General features: G+C 53.0%; 3 protein-coding genes and 5 non-coding genes across 16 annotated transcripts; all 8 read left to right on the top strand.

Moving 5' to 3' along the window:
• The first annotated feature begins 4,802 nt into the window (after positions 1-4,802).
• Positions 4,803-11,461, top strand: Flt3lg (fms related receptor tyrosine kinase 3 ligand). 9 transcript variants are annotated; one of them, XM_036196541.1, is made up of 8 exons: positions 4,803-5,474; positions 5,729-5,842; positions 6,390-6,443; positions 6,980-7,123; positions 7,478-7,622; positions 9,993-10,168; positions 10,276-10,320; positions 10,935-11,461. In XM_036196541.1, exons 1-7 carry the CDS (start codon positions 5,250-5,252, stop codon positions 10,297-10,299), a joined length of 882 nt encoding a protein of 293 aa, XP_036052434.1. In that variant the 5' UTR covers positions 4,803-5,249; the 3' UTR covers positions 10,300-10,320; positions 10,935-11,461. The 9 variants fall into 9 exon arrangements, 8 of the variants coding, with proteins under 8 accessions (XP_036052434.1, XP_036052491.1, XP_036052425.1 ...); XM_036196598.1 differs by having other exon boundaries at positions 10,252-10,320; positions 10,935-10,963; XM_036196532.1 differs by lacking the exon at positions 10,935-11,461 and adding an exon at positions 10,638-10,660 and having other exon boundaries at positions 10,252-10,320.
• Positions 11,462-13,704: 2,243 nt separating this feature from the next.
• Rpl13a (ribosomal protein L13a) lies at positions 13,705-16,642 on the top strand. The gene is made up of 8 exons (XM_036189291.1): positions 13,705-13,783; positions 14,973-15,045; positions 15,273-15,338; positions 15,452-15,553; positions 15,754-15,839; positions 16,017-16,076; positions 16,317-16,439; positions 16,532-16,642. Exons 1-8 carry the CDS (start codon positions 13,769-13,771, stop codon positions 16,616-16,618), a joined length of 612 nt encoding a protein of 203 aa, XP_036045184.1. The 5' UTR covers positions 13,705-13,768; the 3' UTR covers positions 16,619-16,642.
• Positions 15,082-15,164, top strand: LOC118576907. The gene has a single exon (XR_004944103.1). It is a non-coding gene; the product is annotated as a small nucleolar RNA Z195/SNORD33/SNORD32 family (small nucleolar RNA).
• On the top strand, positions 15,597-15,679 carry LOC118576906. The gene has a single exon (XR_004944102.1). It is a non-coding gene; the product is annotated as a small nucleolar RNA Z195/SNORD33/SNORD32 family (small nucleolar RNA).
• Positions 15,880-15,949, top strand: LOC118576908. The gene has a single exon (XR_004944104.1). It is a non-coding gene; the product is annotated as a small nucleolar RNA SNORD34 (small nucleolar RNA).
• On the top strand, positions 16,120-16,210 carry LOC118576920. The gene has a single exon (XR_004944112.1). It is a non-coding gene; the product is annotated as a small nucleolar RNA SNORD35 (small nucleolar RNA).
• Positions 16,643-18,965: 2,323 nt separating the features above from the next.
• Positions 18,966-20,779, top strand: Rps11 (ribosomal protein S11). Its single transcript, XM_036195471.1, has 5 exons — positions 18,966-19,055; positions 19,442-19,573; positions 19,863-19,938; positions 20,160-20,289; positions 20,607-20,779. Exons 1-5 carry the CDS (start codon positions 19,041-19,043, stop codon positions 20,728-20,730), a joined length of 477 nt encoding a protein of 158 aa, XP_036051364.1. The 5' UTR covers positions 18,966-19,040; the 3' UTR covers positions 20,731-20,779.
• On the top strand, positions 19,988-20,072 carry LOC118576921. The gene has a single exon (XR_004944113.1). It is a non-coding gene; the product is annotated as a small nucleolar RNA SNORD35 (small nucleolar RNA).
• Positions 20,780-21,238: the final 459 nt, after the last annotated feature.

Here is a 21,238-nt window from a genome sequence, read left to right on the forward strand (position 1 = left end):
CAGAGAAACCCTGCGGAAAAAACAAAACAAAACGAAACAAAAGATAGTGAAGAGGAGAAAGACAGACACACAGGACAGCTTCGGGAGGACCTGGATCAGAATCTACTGGCCCCTCTGTCTCTTCAAAAGGGCTTTTTATAACAGTGCCAGGGGGCGGGGGGCCGGGGGGGGGGGGTAAAAGACCCTTGCTAGATCAAAGCATACCGCACAGCCAAGTGCAGACCCTTCCAAACACCTGGTGATCATACCTGTGGTCCAATCATTCCCCTATGCAGCCCTGCTGGGTAAAGCAAGCTCAGATCTCACTAGGAAGCCTCTGTGGGTCTCTACAAAGGCAGGGGGATCTCCGAGTTCAAGGCCAGCGTGGGCTGCAGAGTGAGTTCCAGGATAGTGAGGGATACACAGAGAAGCCCTGTCTTGAAACACCAACAAAACTAGACCACACGGTATATTGTTTATTTTTTATTATGTAAGTGGGTATGCGCACAGAGAGAGCCAACTCTCCAGTGTTGGGTGCTAGGAACTAAACCAGGTCCTGTGCAGCACTGTGTGCTTTTAGCCTTGAGTCATCTTCCAGTCCCATGTTTTAAGGGTTTTGGGGACAGTCTTGCTGGGGGTGTGCTGTGGATATTGCTCTGTGTAAATAAAGTTCTGATTGGCCAGTGGCCAGGCAGGAAGTGTAGGCAGGACAAGAGAGAAGAGAATTCTGGGAAGTAGAAGGCTGGGGAGAGACACTGCCTGCTGCCGCCATGAGAAGCAACGTGTAAAGACACTGGTAAGCCACGAGCCATGTGGCAAAGTATAGACTAACAGAAATGGGTTAATTTAAGATAGAAAAGGTAGATAACAAGCAGCCTGCCACGGCCATACAGTTTGTAAGCAATATAAGTTTCTGTGTGCTTTCTTGGTTGGGTCTGAACGTCTATGGGCCTGGCAGGTGAGAGCGATTTTCCTGACTCTGGGCCAGGCAGGAAAACTCTAACTACAGGGGTGGTAGCACACACCGTTAATCCCAGAGGCAGGGCAGGAGGGTCTCCTTGAGTTTGAGGGCTACCTTGTCTTTTGTTCTAGGCCAGGGCCACATAGTATACTAACTCATAAGACTCTCAAAAAGGGAGTTTGACTAACCCTGGCTGTACTGGAACTCACTGTGTAGCCCAAGCTGTTCCAGAACTTACTGTGATCTGCCTGCCCCAGCCTTCAAGTGCTGAAATACCAGGCCCAAGGTATTACTCCATTAAAGCTCCAGCTGGAGGTACCAACAGTGTGAATGTAGAGGTTAAGTTTCCAACACATGAAGAAATTAAGGAGACAGGGTCACAACACAGGCCAACTTCCCCCACATCCATTCCCAAGACTGTTGGGTCCACCCAGGAGGAACCTTCAGTTTCCACTCTCAAGTCATTGGCCAAAGCAAGACATACAAGCGTGCCAGAGTTCCCAGAGGGATTTGTAGACCATCTACCTCAGGTAGGTGGACCAAGAAGAGACGGAACTACACAGGGCTGGAGGTAGAGCCCCTGCCTAGAATCCCCCAGTGAGGGGCTGGGACACAGCTCAATAGTAGAGCGCCTGCCGGGCATGTGGGAAGTCCTGGACTCAATCCCTAGAACTACACAAAGAAGACACCTTGTGGGTTTTGTTTGTTTGTTTGGTTGGTTGGTTTTTCGAGACAGGGTTTCTTTGTGTAGCTTTGCGCCTTTCCTGGATCTCACTCTGTAGACCAGGCTGGCCTCGAACTCACAGAGATCCGCCTGCCTGTGCCTCCCAAGTGCTGGGATTAAAGGCGTGCACCACCACAGCCCAGCAACACCTTGTGTTTTTGTCCAGTTTAGGGCAGAAAAAAAAACTTCAGCTTATAGAGGACTAGGGGCTAGCCAAGCTCTCACAGTGACAAGCCAGCCTGACACCTGTTGGACTGGTTGTGACAGATCCCCTGAAGTGCTACACAGACAGCTTTGGCGCTCTGAGAACGACGCTGCTCAGCAAGCTGACCCTGACCTGTGCAGCAGCAGCAGGGCTGCAGAGCAGGGGAGCACACCTGGGCAGATTGGAGCTGGAGACTGGGGGTTGAGTGCTGTGGGAGACCCAGGCTGACAGTCTCATAGTGAAGTGATTTTGCTGGGATTGGGTTGTGCACTACCTAGCCTGCTTTCTGCCATGCTGGAGAAGGAATCTAGGGTTTCGTGCATGCTGACCTAGCAGTGGACTATCTGCAGCCCCAGGATCTAGAGATGAGGTCACCATTATCTTTTTTTTATTATTATTAAAATTTGTTTCATTTTACATACCAACCCCAGTTCCCCCCTCCCTCCCCTTCTCCCACCTCCTCACCTCCCTCCCACTCTGCCCCCACCCACTCCTCAGAGTGGGTAAGGCCTCCCATGGTAGTCAACAAAGTCTGGCATACCAAGCACCATACATTATCTAAATTGACCCTAAGTCCAAGAACAAGCAATCTGTGACTCAGAGAAGACGCTGCAGAGGCATGTGCAGAGGGGTGAGGAGAGCAGAGGTGTCAGAGGGAGCTGCCGAACTGCAGCCCTTCTCCCCTGGCCTGCAGAGGGAGCCAGCTGGACTTGCAGCCTTTAGACCACTGGGGATAAACTCCCCTGCACACGCATACAGGGTTTCTCTGTATAGCCCTGGTCATCCTGGAACTCGCTCTGTAGTCCAGGCTGGCTTCAAGCTCAGAGATTCATCTGGCTCTGCCTCCTGAGTGCTGGGGTCAAAGGCGTGCGCCACTACTGCCTGGCAGGGGATAAACTGTGGTTTCCAGCCACTCAACTTGTAATCTCTTGTTACATCAGCAGGAAGTTAACACAAGAGTTGTCCCAATAAAGACTGGTTGGGGGCTTTTGCTGCAAAGACTGGGGGTCCCGAGGTTGAGACCGCATTGTTTTCAATATTTTTCATCGGAGACAGGGTTTCTCTCTGTAGCCTTGGCTGTCCTGGAACTCACTCTGTAGACCAGGCTGGCCTTGAACTCAGAGAGATCCTCCTGCCTCTGCATCCCAAGTGCTGGGATCAAAGGCGTACACAACCTACCCCCGGTCCATCATCTGGCTTTTTGAGACAGGGTCTCATGTATCCCAAGCTAGGCTGAAACACAAGAGAAGACTTTTTACTGTTGGGAGTTCACACTGTGGCTCTGGTAGGTAGGCGGTCTGGTAGACTCCCTGAACTTCCAGTAGGTGGGTGACTTATCGCTCACGCTGCCACCACAATACCCTTAACCTTTTTCTTTCCAGATTTTATTTATGTTGTATGTGTGTGCATGTGCCGTGGTTTGCACATGAAGGTCAGAGCAATTTTTGAAAGTGGGCTCTCCCTTCTTGTGGGTCCCAGAGATTGAATTATCTGGCTTCAAAGTTGGCACCTTTACCTGTGGAGCCATCCTGCCAGCCAGCCTTGATTTTGGTTGGTTGGTTGATTGGCTGATTGGGTTTTCTTTTCTTTTGTCTTAGGTTCTTGAGACAGGGTCTCACTGTAGTCTAGGCTGGTCTGCAGCTTGCTATATTGGCTAGACTGTCCTTGAACTCACAGAGATCTGTCTGCCTCCGCCTCTCCTGGGTGTTGGGATTAAAGGTGGCATCACCATGCCCTGCCTACTTTGAGACAGAGACTTACGTAGCCAAGGCTAACCTTGAACACCTGCTCTACTACCTCCAACATACCATATTCTTTATTCTCGGTCTTTCAGGCACAACCTGCTCCGTTCTGAATCGCCTCAGTGGGAACTCAGGTCCAGTCCAGGTGCCAGCCCTGACACACAATGGCACGCCCTCTCCATACCTGGAGAACCCCAGCCTTATCTCCCAGACATCGAACCCAAACGCAGACACGTGCTACACAGCGGTAGTGGACTAGGAAGAGTCAGGGCCTGCCAGACAACCTGGGGTTGATGCTGTGGCCAGACAGGTTCAGTTCTCAGTACAAGGGCTTTGCAGGGTAGAAACAGCCACTCAAGAGGCCAAGACAATGGGGAAGATAAGTCAACCACAAGATGTGTTCAATAGTGATAGAAGAACAAGGCTGGGCGAGCCGATGCTGCAAGGGGTGTCATGATGCCTCTGCCTAGTGTGTTTAAGCAAATACTTCAATGAGATGGGGGAGGACATAGGGACTGGAGGGAAGGGTATTCCACATGCTGAGGAAACAGCCAGTGCCAAGGCCTTGGGCTGAGAGTATACCTACCTCAGCTGGGTGGCGGCATCGCACACCTTTGATCCCAGCACTGGGGAAGCAGAGGCAGGTGGATCTCTGTGAGTTCGAGGCCAGCCTAGGCTGCAGAGTGAGTTCTAAGAAAGGTTCCAAAGCTACGCAGAGAAACCCCGTCTCAAAAAACAAGAAAAAATAAAGTGTCTACCCACCTCAGACACACCAAAGATGGCTAGTGTTGGAAAGGAACATAGCATGGGGTGAACAGGGAAAGGGTCGTCTAGCACAGGGTCAAATACTGCAGACCTATGTGGCCACTTTTTGGAGGGGTGAGGCAGGGACTATGGATTAAGTCAAGGGTCTGGAGCATGCCAGGCAAGTACTCTGCCACTCCCTGTTGGGTTCTAGGCAGCTGCTCACCAACTGAGCTGTGAATCTGTTCCTCTTTTTACTTTCTGAGACAGGGTCTTAGTAAATTGCCCAGGCCAGCCTCCGATCTTCAGTCCTCCTGCCTCAGGCTCCTTGGTAGCTGGTGTTATCGGTCTGCACTATCACCCCCCACACACACCCTAACCCCCACCCAGAGACTGGAGGGACTCAGCTGACAGGTTCACCAATTCTGTCCCCTGGAAGCAGTTGGGGGGCTAGGAAGCAGGGAACTCAGAAGGGAGGCCACGGTGACATTCTTCGTGGGAGATGGTAGAGGCGAGGCCAGTATGGTGGCCGCTGATGTGATTGATGGGCGCTGGTCAGATTCTATATCCTTTGGGAGCTGGTTCACCCTGTCCGCTGTCCGTCCACTGTCCTAGCTGAAGCCTGTGGCCGCGCCACTTGTCACCACTAGGTGGCGCGTCCCGCCTGGGCACGAACACACCCCTTGCACAGTCTACCCCAAAGTTTCCTTTCACTTTCAGACTCTGGCTGTCACCCAGCTTGGTCTTTCCACACCCAGCTGGGGCAAGCCTGGTGCGTGGGGTGAATGGCTTTCCAGGTCCCCAAGGGGCGGTCCCAGGGTCCCCACTCCCGGGCCGAGGGAGCAGGGTGGGGGCCTGGGGAGGATTCTGGGGACGGGTTTCTTAGAAGGGAAGATGACTTTTCACTGTAACTGGGGTTCATGCAGGAAGCCCGAGGGAGCAGGAGGCGGAAACGTGCCCACATCAAGGGCGGCAGGACGGGGCGGAGGGGTACAGGGGCCAGCAGACAAGGGGCTGCAGGGTGCGAGGCCTGCCCTTCTGTCCCTTCCAAGACCCTGCCACAGGCATGAGGGGTCTCCAGCCGAGATGACAGTGCTGGTGCCAGCCTGGAGCCCAAATGTGCGTATACCTGAGGGATGATGGAGCAGGGCGGAGAAGGGAGATGGGTAAGGGATGGAGGCAGGGAGAGAGACCCAGGACAGGGTCAGAAGAAAGAGGCCGATGAGATGGAGAAATAAGGACTCAGGCTTGTCACACCAGCCAAGGTGCAGGACAGGCAGAGACAGGGAAGATGACAGCCAGTTAAGGAAGGAAGCAGGATTCAGGGAGTCAGCCCCTGCATGGAGTCAGTCGCTGACACCGCCTTCCTGTAGTCTTCCCTGCTGCTGCTGCTGTTGCTGCTGAGTCCTTGCCTGTGGGGGACCCCCGACTGCTACTTCAACCACAATCCTATCTCCTCCAACTTCAACATGAGGATCCAAAGGCTGGTGAGGCGGCTCCCACCCAGGCCAGGCCACCGTGCTGGGTCCTACCCACACCTCTCCCTGCCTCTCACAGTCTCTGGCTCTGTGGGGTCTCGTTCCTGGGTCTCTGTCACTGTCTCTTTCTCTCTGGGTCTCTGTCTCTGTCTCTCTCTGAGTCTCTGTCTCTGTCTCTCTCTGGGTCTCTGTCTCTGTCTCTCTCTGGGTCTCTGTCTCTGTCTCTCTCTGTCACTGTCTCTCTCTGGGTCTCTCTTGGGTCTCTGTCTCTCTGGGTCTCTGTCTCTCTCTGTCCCTCCCTCCCTCCCTCCCTCTCTGAGTTCCTGTACTATGTTTGTATCTGTTTCTCCAGGTCTCTCTCAATGTCTGGGTCCATGTTCCTCTCTGTCCCCGGTGGGTCTTTTTCCTGCTGTCTCTTGCCCCTTCCTCTCTCTCTGGGTCCTGTCTTCTTTTCTCCGTGTCTGTGTCTCCTTGTCTCAGGGTCTGCTTCCAACTCCTCCGACTCTATAACTTGTCCCCTGCTTTCAGTCAGGCCTCACCTTGTTTTCTCCCACAGACTGACTACCTGCTTAAAGATTACCCGGTCACGGTGGCCATCAACCTTCAGGACGTGAGTCACAGTCGGGAAGGCCCTGGGATGGAGGTGGGAACCAGACTGGAGATGTGCTGCCCTTGAGGGACAAGGCTGTGGGCCGCCTCCCCTTCCCTCAGACTGGGCATCTAGACCCGGGCCCGCCCGCTGCCCAGACCCAGGCCTTCCAGCTCAGGCTTTCAGAAGTCTGGCCCACCACTCCCTCAAGCTCTCCAGACTGGCCTCGCTGTTCATCTCCCTCCCATCAGGGGTCTCAGACCTGCACCCCTGCCACTTCTCTGCCTTGGTCCCTGGGCCTGTCCCGCGTCACACGATTGGCAGGCTCAGCCCTGGTCTGGCAAGGCCCCACCTCACTCAGGACCCCGCCCAACCTACCTTAGGCGCCTGGCCACGCCCATCCCCTTCAGCCACCGAGCCCCGCCCTCGCTCAGCCATCACCCGCCCACCCTCCCGCAACCTTCTGGCCCGGCCTACCCGTTAGTCATATGGTAGCACCCCGCACGCGCACCCCGACATCCCCTCCCTGTGACTTGAACTGGGCTCTTGGTCTGCAGGAGAAACACTGCAAGGCTTTGTGGAGCCTCTTCCTGGCCCAGCGCTGGGTGGAGCAGTTGAAGACTGTGGCAGGGACTGAAATGCTGGAGCTGCTGGAGGCTGTCAACACGGAGATACATTTTGTCAGGTCATGTACCTTCCAGGTTAGCACTGGAACTTGGTAACAAACGAGAAGAACCAAGTCCCTCCCAGGCCTTGAAGTAGATGCGCTCTGCTAGGTCTTGTGGGGCGGGGAGGGTCGGTGTTCTTTTGCCCAGGGCATACCACAGAAGTAGAGCTGGAACCTCCAAGCCCTAAGGTCACCTGGGGATCCTGTGACTGGGTCTGTGCCTCAGTAGGTGGAGAAGGCCGTGGCTACGGGGTTCTCTCCCTTAACAACTGTAGAACCCTGAAATCTTTGAGACCTGTGCCCACTGGCTCTGACCTGCAGGTCAGGGCCCTAGGTTGGTGGAGACACTGGTATGACATGGTGATGACCTACCCCTCCCTCCTCCCAGCCTCTCCCAGAATGTCTTCACTTCGTCCAGACCAACATCTCCCACCTCCTGCAGGACACCTGCATGCAGCTGTTGGCTCTGAAATCCTGTATGGGGAAGGCCTGCCAGAATTTCTCTCGGTGCCTGGAGGTGCGGTGTCAGCCAGGTAACAGCAGCACCGGAGCCCAGCATCCCCACTGCCACCCGGATCACAGCCCACAGTCCTGTTTACTGTGTATCCTAGAGGCTTCTGCTTCCGATAGCTGAGACTTTTTTTTAATTAATTAATTTATTTTTCTATTATCAGCTTGATACAGTATAAATTCTTATCCTAATAGTGAAATGTTTCATTGAGGCTTGCCCAGTAATTGAGTAAATCCAAAACTTATTATAAGCCACAGTCATCCTAGGGCCCCCCCTGCCATATATATAGCCTCCCTGGTTCTGTGGGTTGCAGTCTGGATTGTTCCTTGCTTTCTATCTAGAATCCACTTATGAGTGGGTACATACCATGTTTGTCCTTCTGGGTTTGGGTTACCTCACTCAGGATGATATTTTCTAGTTCCATCCATTTGCCTGCAAACTTCATGCTGTCATTGTTTTTCTCTGCTGAGTAGTCCTCCACTGTGTATATGGACCACATCTTCTAATCCAGTCTCCAGTTGACGGGCAGCTAGGGTGTTTCCAGGTTTGGATATACGAATAGTGCTAGCTGAAACTTGAGACAAGTTCTTTCTCCTTTCTTTTTTCTCCTTTTTTTTTTTTTCTTTTTTTCTTTTTTTCGAGACAGGGTTTCCCTATGTAGTGTTGGCGCCTGTCCTGGATCTCACTCTGTAGCCCAGGCTGGCCTCGAACTCATAGAGATCCACTTGCCTCTGCCTCCCAAGTGCTGGGATCAAAGGCGTTCGCCACCACTGCCTGGCTGCTGCTTCTTCTTCTTTTTTTAAATTTAAGATTTCTTTCTTTTTATGTGTATGAGTGTTTTTAACCTACATGCTGTAAGTACACTGACTGTGTCTGGTGCTGAGAGAGGCCAGAAGAGGCCGTTAGATCCCCTGGAACTGGAGTTAACAGATAGTTGTGAATGCTGGGAACTGAAACCAGTGCTCTTAACTGCTGAGCCGTCTCTCCAGCCCATTTTCTCTTATTTTGAGATAGGGTCTCATTATTTAGGCCAGGCTAGCCTTGAACTCAGAGCAATCCTCCTGCCTGTCCTGTCCTGAGTGCTGGGCTTATAAGTGTGAAGCCACCACATCTGGCTTCATAAGTTGTTGTTTTTTTGTTTTGTTTTTGTTTTTTCGAGACAAGGTTTCTCTGTGTAGTTTTAGTACCTTTCCTGGAACTCACTCTGTAGACCAGGCTAGCCTTGAACTCACAGAGATCCACTTGCCTCTGCCTCGAGTGCTGGGATTATAGGCATGTGCCACAGCCCACTGTCTCCTCTTCTCTTTTTAAAGCCAATGAAGTTGGTTCACTACAGGACCCATGCCTGGGAAGTTGTTTACAGGGCGCCTCACCAGTGGCTACTACACTACTGAAGAAAATGTCTCTTCCTGCCTAGCAACCATTAACTGCAATAGGTGCTCAGGGAGGGATGGACATGGCTTTTGTGACCTCTGTTTACCTGTCTTTGAGAAGACAGAACTTCCAGTCTGTTTGTCTAGGGGCAGTCCTGTCTACTAAGAAGAGAAACTGAGTGAGCCATAGGTTTCTGGGTAACAATAATTTTTTCTTTCTTATTTTTTGTTTGTTTTGTTTAATTTTGAGACAGGGTCTCTCTATGTAGTCCTGCCTGTCTGTAACTTTCTATGTAGATAAGGCTGAGATCCTTGTGCCTCTGTCTCCTGAGTGGTGGGATTAAAGGTGAGGCCAGCCTGGTCTGCAGAATGAGTTCCAGGACAGCCAGGGCTACACAGAGAAGCCCTGTCTCAAAACAAAAACAAATAGCACCAGGTGGTGGTGGGGCACACCTTTAATCCCAGCACTCAGGCAGAATCAGGTGGATCTTTGTGAGTTCAAGACCAGCCTGGTCTACAGGAAAGGCACAAAGCTACACAGAGAAACCCTGTCTCAACACCCCCCCCCAAAAAAAAACCCAAACAACAACAAAATAGAAAATATGGGCCATCATACCCAGCCAGGCTCATACTTTAAAAACAATATTTTATTTATTTATTTATTTATTTATTTATTTATTTATTTGAGAGAGAGAGAGAGAGAGAGAGTGTGTGTGTGTGTGTGTGTGTGTGTGCACGTGCACGTGTGCGCAGAAGAGAGTATTGGATTGGTAGCTCCTGGAATCAGAGCTATACCTGAGCTGCCCTGGAGCCCACTATGTAGACCAGGCTAGCCTCCTTCACAGAGCTCCATCTGCTTTTGCCTCTGGAATGCTGGTTAAAGGCGTGTGCTGCCTGGCCTACCCCACCCACGTTTTTGGTTGTCTGTGGTCCCTCATGCGCTGTCATCCACGGTCCTCCAGGACTTTAGGGTCTGCTCTGGCGGGTCCCTCAGTGACCTGGTTCTGCTCTCTCCCCAGACTTGTCTACCCTGCTGCCCCCAAGGAGTCCTGGTGCCCTAGAAGGCACGGAGCTTCCAGAGCCCCCGTCCAGCCAGCTCTTGCTGCTGCTGCTGCCTCTCACTCTTGTGCTCCTGGCCGCTGCCTGGGGCCTTCGCTGGCAAAGGGCTCGAAGGAGGACGGTGCTCCGGCCTGGGGTGAGCCCCGAGCACAGGGCAGTTGGAGGGAGTGGGTGGTAAGGGGTGAGGGCGGCAGGTGGCTGACCTTGCTGGGGCCTCAGGTGCCCCTCACCTCCCATCCCTAGGATATGACACTTGTACGGCGTTGACTCAGCCAGGGGCTCATCTCGGTGAGTCTTCCACTTATACTGGAGCGTGGAATGGCCAGGCTTGGGGGTAGAGAGTCAGTCCAAGATGGGGGGGGGCTCACTCTGTCTCATTGGAGGGGCAGGGGTTCAGGGAGTGGTGTGTCAGGGGAAGAGCAGCTTTCATAAGCTTCCAGTGTGGCAAAGCTCAGGGGTTTCCGAAGCTGCCACCATGGCAGGCTGTGGGGAGGGTCTGGTGTGGGAAGAAGGCAGACTCCCCCTGCAGGTACCCCTGTTTTAGAATTCGTTGTATGCTTCACACTCACAAGGCCTCTCACGGAGGTTTATACCTGTAATCCCAGCACTTGAGAGGCCAGAGCAGGACGGTTGCTGCAGGGTCTGGCTACCCTGGGCTACATGGTGAGATACACAGTGAACCCTTGTCTCCTGTCTCAAATAAACAAACAAACAAACAAACAAAAAAACGCAATTCAGTGACACTTATTTCTTTGCAGATGAGGTCTCACTATGTTGCTCAAACTGACTTTGAACACTTCGATGAATCTTCCTGTCCCAGCCTTCCCGATAGCTGGGCCTGTAGGCATGTTATATACAACCAGGCTTTTCTTTTTCTTTTTTCTTTGTTTTCTCGGTGCTAGAGTTGGGAACCAAAACAAGGAACAAGCTAGGCAAATACTGTGCTACTGAGCTACATCCCCTGCCCAGAGGACACAATGTCCAGGCATGGTGATGGACATCGGTAATCCAGTGCTTCTGAACTGGAATGCTGAAGCTGGAGGATGCTGACTTGAAGAAAGAGAGAGGGACACTGCAGCCCTGTGTGGTTGCCTCTGTCACCCCAGCTCCTTAAAATAAAGAGCTACTGCTGGGTACGGTGCTGCGTGCCTGTAATCTTAGTATTCCAGAGGCTGAGGCAGAGGGGTCGAAGCTTCGAGGCCAGCCTGGGCCACTGAGTGAGATCCGCCTCAAAGAACAATGAAAGTGGCAATGTTGGGGTGGGCCTGGAGCCCAGTGACAGGGCCCTTGTACAAGGAAGGCTCTGGGTTCCCTCTGCTGCTGTCACCGTCACTGGAGCACTTGGGATAGTCGCTACATGTTGTAGTTTCCCACTTCTGGGCTTGTTTCTGAAACACACATTTATCAGACATAGTGTCACATGTCTGTAATCCCAACTCTATGTATTTATTGTTTTCTGAGATGGTCTCTATGTAGCTCAGATGGCCTGGAACTCGTGGGTAATCCATCCCTCTACGTTTGGAGTGCTGGAATCACAGATGTGTACTATCATACTAGATGGCAATTCCCCTTTTTAAAAACCCTCCCCAAAATAAATAAGACTTGAAAATAATTACACGTGGTGGGGGCATGAGTGTGCCATGGTGCCTGTGTACCAGAGGACACTTGCAGGAGCCGGTTCTCTCCTTCTACCAGGTGCGTCCCAGGGACGGACTCAGGTTGGCAGGCTTGGTGGCAGTGGCCTTTTATCCCTTAAGCCAGTTTGAGGGCCAGGATTTGTTTTGTTTTGTTTGTTGGCTGGTTGGTTGGTTTTGAAACAGGGTCTCATGTATCCCCATCTGACTTGGAACTTGCTGTGTAGACCAGGCTGGCTTGAAACTCAAGAGATCCACCTGCCTCTCCCTCAATGATAGGATGAAAGGTGTGTGTCACCATGCCTGGCTGTAAGACTCCCTTTGGAAAAACAAAAACAAACAAACAAGCCGGGTGGTGGTGGCATATGCCTTTAATCCCAGCACTCGGGAGGCAGAGCCAGGCGGATCTCCATGAGTTCGAGGCCAGCCAGGTCTACAGAGTGAGATCCACGACAGCCTCCAAAACTACACAGAGAAACCCTGTCTCGAAAAAACAAAGAAAAAAGAAAAAGAAAAAACTGGGAGATTTTTGTGGAGCAAGGTCTCTGTACCCTGGAGAAGAGGCAGAAGGGTCAGGATTCTGGGTTATCTGCTAGTACATAGAAATTCCAGGCTAACCTAAATGGGGTGGAGTCAGGGAAGGACGGGGGGGAGGAGGGGAGGGTGTAGCTCACTGGTAGCCAGCTTTCCTGAAAAGGGATAGAGTACAGTCCTCAGACAGACCATTGATGATCCGGTTTTACAGAGGAGGATACTGAGGCCAAGCAGGAGTCACATGACAGACGTTGTACACCCTGGACACAGGGAAAGTTGCATGGAGGCTGGCCTCCTCTTGGACCTCACTGCCCCTCCAGCTCTCTCCCTAGGATGAAGTCAACATCACAAACCAGCAAAAGCCCTACTCACCCCACTCTGTACAAAGTCTTTGCCCCCATGAACTTGGATATAAATGGTTTTGCCAGTTCTTCTGGACCTATCTGTGGACAGGCTGTTTTAGGTTTCAGGATCTTGGTTTTGCAGTGCTTGGTGATGTAATCCCAGCTCTCCAGAAGCTGAGGCAGGATCTCAAGGGTTTTTTGGTTTGCTTTTGTTTTTGTTTTGTTTTGTTTTGTGAGACAGGGTTTCTCTGTGTAGTTTTGGTGCCTTTCCTGGATCTCACTCTGTAGACCAGGCTGGCCCCGAACTCACAGAGATCCGCCTGCCTCTGCCTCCCGAGTGCTGGGATTACAGGCGTGCCACCACCGCCTGGCAGATCTCAAGTTTTTAAGGCCAGCCTGGATTGCAGAACTATGTCAAAAGCCAAAACCAACGACAAAAGGTTCTGTTTGTTTTCTGAGGCCTCCAATGGCCCAGGATCAGCACTGAGAAATGCTCCCTGGATCCCTGATACCCCAAGACCATGGCCGCCAAGTGCTGGAGCGTTTGGGGAGGTTCTCTAGAGAAAACGATTCACAGACTACCCAGTTTACTTGTTGGGCTTGTTCTCTGGAAGGGGGAATCTCACATGACGCACAGCTGATGCGGGTGCGGCTCAGGAACCTAAAGTCCTTCCTTGCCCAGCTCTTCCGTCCTGGACAACTACCTCCACCTGTTGGGTAGCCAAACTCTTGGACTCAGAAGGCCAGCAGTTGTCTTGCACACCTTGAGGTTGAAGGGGGGACGCAAACCGCTATACTTCCAATGCAAACGCAGACGAGCAGGCTGGGGCTTACGCTCGCCCCCTCATGGCCACCACGCGTTCTGCAACCGTCATTACTTGAGAGTAATGGCGCTCCACACTGCCTATATATCAATGGAGAGGTGCACTCCCTCCAAAATATGGCCGCCGGGGCAGGACGGCCTTGTCCCGCTGAAGCCGCCTAGGGACCCACGTGACCTCTCGCCCCGCACAGTCATGGCCTCCCAGGCCCAGCTCAAACGATACTTTGATTGGCCAATATAAAGATGGCCCGCCTTCCAGTGTGCGCACGCAGACGGCTTCGACCAATGAGAAGACAGAATTCCTTCGGTTCGGCCCAGCCTGCGTCACTTCCTCCGCCCCTGCAGCAAGGGATAAGAAACCCTGCGCCAAGACCTCCTCCTTTCCCAGGCGGCTGCCGAAGATGGCGGAGGGGCAGGTCGGGCTCTGCGCGCGCCGGGCGGTGTGGGGGTCGGGTGGGCCCAGGCGGGAGCGGAATGGGGCGCCCGCTCCACTCCGCGTGTGCGGTGGGACTGAAGGACGGCAGTTAAGGACAGTAGAGACGCTTTGGCGCGAGGGCAGTGTGAAACGTGGGCATAGCGTGCCGCGGACGTCGTAGGTATGGGCGACGGGAGTGCGGCGCGTTTCCCGGGGACGGGACCCGGAAAGCACTTTTACAGCCCTCATCGCAGGCACCTGGGGCGCGGGAAGCTTGGGGCCGCTCGTTGCTGGGTTTGTGCGCCCATGTGGTTCTAGGATGGGGAACTGCGGAAATGGAGGACTCTGGGGTGCTGCTTCCCTGTTGCTTCTGGTACTGTAACATGTAGTCTCGCCTAGTGTTTCCAAAGTCCTCCAGTGTTACGGGCTTAACTCGAGACAGCCATGTAAAATCGGCTATTCTGTAGTGTGAGGCAGAAGCATCGTGGTTTTGAGGCTGGTCAGGAATTGCACCTTTTCTGTTACTTTGAGATGCTTTCACGGGAAGTTGCTGCTGGAGCAGTCTGTAGTAAATGATGCTGTCTGTGGGACGTTTTTGCCCTTAAATAAGTGGAGGATCTCTAGGAACCTAACAAACTTACCTCTATGAATAGTGGGAAGGGAGGATAGTTGTGGAGTGGGTTTCTGTGTGACTATGCCCTGTAGTTTGGGCTGGTTTACAGGCACATGGCAGCCACCATGTCTGAGAGTCGGAGTGTTCTTCACCGCTTTCCAGAATTACAAACTAGACAACCTTTTTTTTATATATGTACTTTTGGGGTCTATGTATACAGCATTAATGTTTTGCTTCTCACTGTTTATAAGATGGCTCCTGTTCCTTTTGAGCAAGTAATTTAAGTCTTAGTACAGAATTTTGTGCAGGGTGTTCGCACGTGAGCCAGTACATCCCAGCTATCCAGCAGTTTGAGGCTTGGTGGGTGACATGGTGAAGGTCTGTTAGGAGAATTTCAAGGCGTCAGAACTTTTCCGAGTGCTGCAATACTGCAGACATTCGAAGACTTCTCACTTACCTCTGCTGGGCCTGCCTTAGCCTCTCGGTTTGTTGTGCCCTGTGGGAAAAGCGCTCGAGTGCTTGGTGACTTGGGGTGGGGAGAGCCAGATTGCTTCCTAAACCTTTGTGTCTCCCACAGGTTCTAGTGCTGGACGGCCGAGGCCATCTTCTGGGCCGCCTGGCGGCCATTGTGGCCAAGCAGGTACTGCTGGGTAAGTTTCATTCAGCGTTTCCCTGCTGTTTGTCTGGGAGTCAGTGATGAGCAATAATCACCATCTTTCGTTTGAGTCTCGCGACTGTGAGATCAACCCATGCACCGCTCTGAGACTTGCCAGCCCTCCTTGCTCTGGCCCCCTAGAGCAGAAGTGATTTTGGAGCAGTTTTGCTTTCCATCCGGGCCGTGTGGCTCTCCTGACTCCACAACCCATGTTCTCTCTAGGACGGAAGGTGGTGGTTGTGCGCTGTGAGGGCATCAACATTTCTGGGAATTTCTACAGAAACAAGTGTGAGTCAGGGCCTGGGGTGGTCTCCAGGTGGGGCAGTGACTGGAACCCGGGACAAACAGGTCCTTAGATGTTTCTGGGACTGAGGAGGCCTCATCCACTTTCTTCTTGACAGTAAAGTACCTGGCATTTCTCCGAAAGCGGATGAACACCAACCCCTCTCGAGGCCCCTACCACTTCCGAGCCCCGAGCCGCATTTTTTGGCGCACTGTGCGAGGTGAGCTGGGCCTGTGGGTGACATGGGGAAGGTGGGGAATATGGCAGCCTATGATGAGGATATCTCCCACTCTTGTTCGAGTTTCCCAACTATGAGACAACTACATGCACTACCATCTGAGGCTGACTGGTCTCCCTGCTCTGGGCTGAGGGGAATTTTTAGCTCCCCCCTGAAAAGGAGACCTGCTATTCTTCGCATAGGCATGCTGCCCCACAAGACCAAGCGAGGCCAGGCTGCCCTGGAACGCCTCAAGGTGTTGGATGGGATCCCTCCACCCTATGACAAGGTGAGCTGTGCAAGCCTAGCCTCACAGCCTCTATGCATCCAGCGTCTGTGATGTTCTACTATTACCTACATTGTTTGAGCCTCATGAAAACTCCACTGGCTGAGACGCCTGCCCCACCAGCCTCCTTCCCAGGTGTCGTTCACAGCAGGTCTCTGAGCCCTTCTCCTTCTCTAACAGAAAAAACGGATGGTGGTCCCTGCCGCCCTCAAGGTTGTGCGGCTGAAGCCTACCAGAAAGGTAAGCTCCGGGTTGTAGAGTGTGGAATTGGGACCTCAAGCCTGGCAAGTGATGGTTTTCTTTCTCACGATGGTCTGCGGATGCCCAAAGGTGGGCAGTGCCGATAATGCCACAGGCTCAACTGATGCCAGGAGGGGATCCCGTGTGGGGGTGTGTCCTTTCATAGATCTCTAGGGTCCTCTAGCTCACCCTGTGCTGCTGGGGCACCTTCCATGTCCTTACAGCCTTGTGCCCCTGCAGTTTGCTTACCTGGGACGTCTGGCTCATGAGGTCGGGTGGAAGTACCAGGCAGTAACAGCCACTCTGGAGGAGAAACGGAAGGAAAAGGCCAAGATCCACTATCGGAAAAAGAAGCAGCTCTTGGTGAGGACAGGACCTGTGCACCCCAGGGTGTAAGAGGGTAGTCCTGGGAGAGAAGCAACCACTCAACTCCCACTGGTCTTTTTACCCCACAGAGGCTACGGAAACAGGCAGAAAAGAACGTGGAGAAGAAAATCAGCAAGTTCACAGAGGTCCTCAAGACCAATGGACTCCTGGTGTGAGCCCAATAAAGACTATTTGCTTCATGCCTGCCTGGTCTGCTCTTCCTCCCGCCGACCAGGGGAGTGGGGTCAGGTGCTTTGGTCAGACTCCTGTGGGAGAGGGTACTTACTAAACAGCTGTAAGTGCTTAGTGCCTGCTTGGTGAGTTTGATAAAAGGAATGACCCTTGCAGTTGAATTGCTTGGGCTAAAGTGTTTCTGAAGAGATGGCAGTGTTACCTAAGGCTGCTCTGCCTGCCCCTCAGACCCAGTGCCATCCATATTCTGCAGCTGAGAACGAATGGGGCACACACCTGGGCTGCGGCTTACCTGTGCACTCTGAAGGCCTTTGCTCCTTCCCAAGCCTGATCAGAAAGCACTCTCATTTTCCTGCTGCAGGGTTCTTGTGCAAATAAATTATTTGAATATTAAAGAAACTGTCTTTGCGCTGTGTCTGCTGTGTAGGCAGGGGCAGCAGGGCACCATCAAAGGAATAAAAGCTCAGGTGACACTGAGCTGCGCTAAATTCATGGTCTGCCCTTTTTATTGAAGGCACCATGGGCCAGGTGATTCTGTTGCTCAAAAGGTGCAGGTACATCTCAGATCCTACCTGAAGTGGTTTTTCATTTTAATTCAACTGCAAAGTGTGGGATTCTCCCAGGAATTCAGAATCCCCCAAATGAGTTGAGCCGAGGATAAAGGCTACAGAAAATAGTGAGTTTGGTCAGCCAGTATGAGCCTGGAAAGAAGGTCCGCGAGGGTGACTATAGTCCCTCTATCATGAAGGGATTATGGGTTGGAGGAATAACGATCAATTTTCCAGGGTGCCTTAAGTTTGGGGGCTCCAGAGGATTCAACGCTCATGTAGCCCTCACCAGAATCCCATACACTCCTACCAGCGTGCACCAGATACTAAAACACGAAGCTGGGTGGTGGTGGTGGTGGCTCACACCCTTAATCCCAGCACTTGGGAGGCAGAACTAGGGGAATCTCAGGCTAGCCTGGTCTACAGTGTGAGCTCCAGGACAGGCACCAGAACTAGAGAAACCCTGTCTCAAAAATTTAAACGGTGCCTCGTTTTTCATGGTAGTAAGAGTCCCGTCATCCTTAAGCTCTGCTATGACCAGGATCCTCACGAGAATTGAAAACGCCTTTTGGAGAGTTTCTCTGTAGCCTGGCTGTCCTGGGACCCACTCTGTAGACCAGGCTGCTGTCAAGCCTGGAGGCCCTAGAGGGTCTTTAGAACTGTAGTGAGTCCACACATGGATGGTTCCCTGAGCCACACCTTCAACTAAGATTGCTAATCAATTGTGGTCCCTCCATCTGAGAGAGGAGTGGTTATCTGAGGTCACACACTTAGCCAGGAGGGGAGATTTACTCCAGCTGGCCCCCCTCAGGACAGCCGTGACAGTACTGACCCTGTCCAAACAAGCAGATAAACTTGGTAACTGCCTGACTGAAACACCTGTAGTTCCAGCTACTTGGTAGTCTGAGGTAGGGGCATAGTCTCAAGAAGAGACGCGACAGAGACCCTGCCATAAAAACAAAAGCCAGGCGGCGCAGGCGCACGCCTGTGGTCCCAGCACTGGGGAGGCAGAGCCAGGCGGATCTCTGAGTTCGAGGCCAGCCTGGTCTACAGAGCTAGTCCAGGACAGGCTCCAAAGCTACAGAGAGAAACCCTGTCTCGAAAAACAAACAACAAAAAAAAACCATTCGATTACAGAAGCGGTGCTAGCCAACACTAGCCGTAAGCCGCGTATGTAATGTATGTATGTATGTATGATGTATATATGTATGTATGATGTATATATGTATGTATGATGTATGGATGGTGTGTGTATGTACGTACGTATGTATGATGTATGTACGTGTGTATGATGTATATATGTATGTATGATGGATGGATGGATGATGGATGGGTGGCTGATGGATGGGTGGCTGATGGACGTGTACTTAGAGTTAACCCAGGTAGTCATGATTCGGGAAGGAAGCAGAGGGCAGGAGTCCCTCTCCCGAACTGCCTACTTCCTGAGAAGGCCGGGCCCTCCCCACCACACGTTACACGCCCCTCCTTCACGTCAGCGTGTAACACCGACCACACCGCGGCCCACGGCGTCTGCGGAAACGGAACCCGCCCGGCGGGTCCCAAACTCCAGCTGCGCGCGATTCCCGGAGACGCGCCCGCCCGCTGCGGCTCTCGCGATACCACAGGATGCGCCTTGGAAAGCCGCCTGAGATGTCGCGAGATGATAAGCTGTTTCCGGCCCCGCTAGTCCTCCACATTACGGCGGCGTACGGACAGTCCCGGAGTCGCGTGCTCTGTTCCGGAAGTGCCTCCCGAATCCGTAAAGGGCGGGTCCGTGCGTCACTTCCGCCCCAGCCCTCGCGCCGTCCATAAGGCGAGCGGCGGTGGTCCCTCCTCCCTTTCTCCGGCTGCCGGGAAGATGGCGGACATTCAGGTTCGAGCTGCGGGTGGATCCCGTTCCTAACGTTCTCGTTGAGGGCGCCTGCGCGTGCCTCCCCGGAGCCCTGGGTTTTAGTACTGGGGTCCCGCGCGGCATCGGGGCCCGGAGGTCGGGGCGGAACACGGGGCTGCCTTAGCGGTTCCCACGCGGAGACGGAGCCCGGCCTCGGGTCACTAGTAAAGCCGTGACGCAGGCGCACTTGGACGCAGTCTGGCCCCTAGGTCGCCCACTGAGTCCTGAGTGGGTGATCTTGTGTGATTTGGAAAACCATGCTGGTCCAAGGCAGGAAGAAGCCGCGAAACGTGTTAGGACCTAGAAAAAACGTGTCTAAGCTAGAAAGTTAACCTGTAACTTCACCAAACTCCTCTTAACCCCTACAGACGGAACGAGCTTACCAAAAGCAGCCCACAATCTTTCAAAACAAGAAGCGTGTTCTGCTTGGAGAAACCGGCAAGGAAAAACTCCCGCGGTACTACAAAAACATCGGTCTAGGCTTCAAGACGCCCAAGGAGGTACAGGACCCTCCAACAGACGAGACTTGTGTGTTTCTGCATGTGTGGGAGCAAGCCTTTTCTCAGTGGCTGACCCTCGGGCTCCTGGGAATTGTAGTCTGGATGTGAGGCTACATACAATCTTTAGGGTTTTTTTTTTCGAGACAGGGTTTCTCTGTGTAGCTTTGGTGCCTGCCTCTGCCTCCCAAGTGCTGGGATTAAAGGTGTGTGCCACCACCGCCCAGCTGAGGCTAAATTCTTGGTACTATTTAGGAATGGTAGTCTAAGCCGCACTTCCTTATCCTTTCAGGCCATCGAGGGCACCTACATAGACAAGAAATGCCCCTTCACTGGTAATGTCTCCATCCGAGGTCGGATCCTGTCTGGTGAGTGAGAAGTTAAGTGTGGTCTTGGGTTCCTGAATCCAGGACTGCTGGCACATGATGTCTGTTTTCACGATGGTCTTCAGACAGCCCCAGGCACTGCTGAGACAGCCAGTTGGCAAAGCTGATGTCAGAGAAGGACCTTCTTGGGAGCCCTCTCAACAGCTTTTTCCAGCGGTCTGAATTACTCTTGGCCGCTAACCCTTCCTATCCACTTCCCCCAGGTGTCGTGACCAAGATGAAGATGCAGAGGACCATTGTCATCCGCAGGGACTATCTCCATTACATCCGGAAGTACAATCGCTTTGAGAAGCGCCACAAGAACATGTCCGTGCACCTGTCCCCCTGCTTCAGGTGAACACAGTTCTCCCATAGCCTAGGTCAAGCTGACACAAGGCGGAGTCACTGGCTGGGCTGGAGAAGGCTCCTGTGTCAGGAAGGAATGACTTTGGGGAAGTGGAGCGTCCTGGTTCAGAGTCTGGGTGTATGTAGGCTGCTGGGGAGAAGCAGGCAAGGGAAGCCACTGCTAGTGGGAGAATGCAATGGCAGTTTGTGTTACTCTTGGCAACACCTTGAGTGGGTGGAGCCAGGGTAAGCACCCTCAAGCCTGTCAGTGGGGATAAAGGGATTGCTGGGGAGGCCCTTCTGAACACCTTCCTCTAATCCCACAGGGATGTGCAGATCGGCGACATCGTCACTGTGGGAGAGTGCAGGCCCCTGAGCAAAACAGTACGCTTCAATGTGCTCAAGGTCACCAAGGCTGCTGGCACCAAGAAGCAGTTCCAGAAGTTCTAAGGGATCTGGACAACTCCCCAGAACAAATAAAGTGGTTTTCTAGCTCACACAACAGGCTTGGAGTCTGCATCTGGGCCAGAGTGGGGATTGCCAGGGCTCTCGCACAAGGGATCTCTGAGCTGGGGGTGTCCTGTCTGTCTTCCCTTTTGAGCCTTGATAAATCTTGGTGTCCAGGTGGACGTGGTCAGTCACCTGGTGCAGCCGGCCCCATCCTGCCATCTCCACCTCCCTTGGGAGGAAGTGAGTGAGGGTGGAGCCCTGGCCTCAATTTAGCTCTGAGCCTTAGAGTGCCCCCAGGGAGCAGCCTGGGCTTTCCCTCTGGGCCTCTGGTCTCCCTGTACCAAAGGGAGAATGCTCCCACACTCACCTTGCAAGTGAGACACCTGGAGAGTGGAGGGGCAAGTTCTCCATCTTGAGAACCAGGCTGCTTAGCCACTTGTGGAAGGCCTGTTCCACTGCCTACTCTCGAGGCCTTGTGCCCAGGACAGGAGGACAGGCTGGAGTGGAG

The sequence above is a fragment of the Onychomys torridus genome, chromosome 1 (assembly GCF_903995425.1).
Source record: "Onychomys torridus chromosome 1, mOncTor1.1, whole genome shotgun sequence".
Classification (NCBI taxonomy): Eukaryota; Metazoa; Chordata; class Mammalia; order Rodentia; family Cricetidae; genus Onychomys; species Onychomys torridus.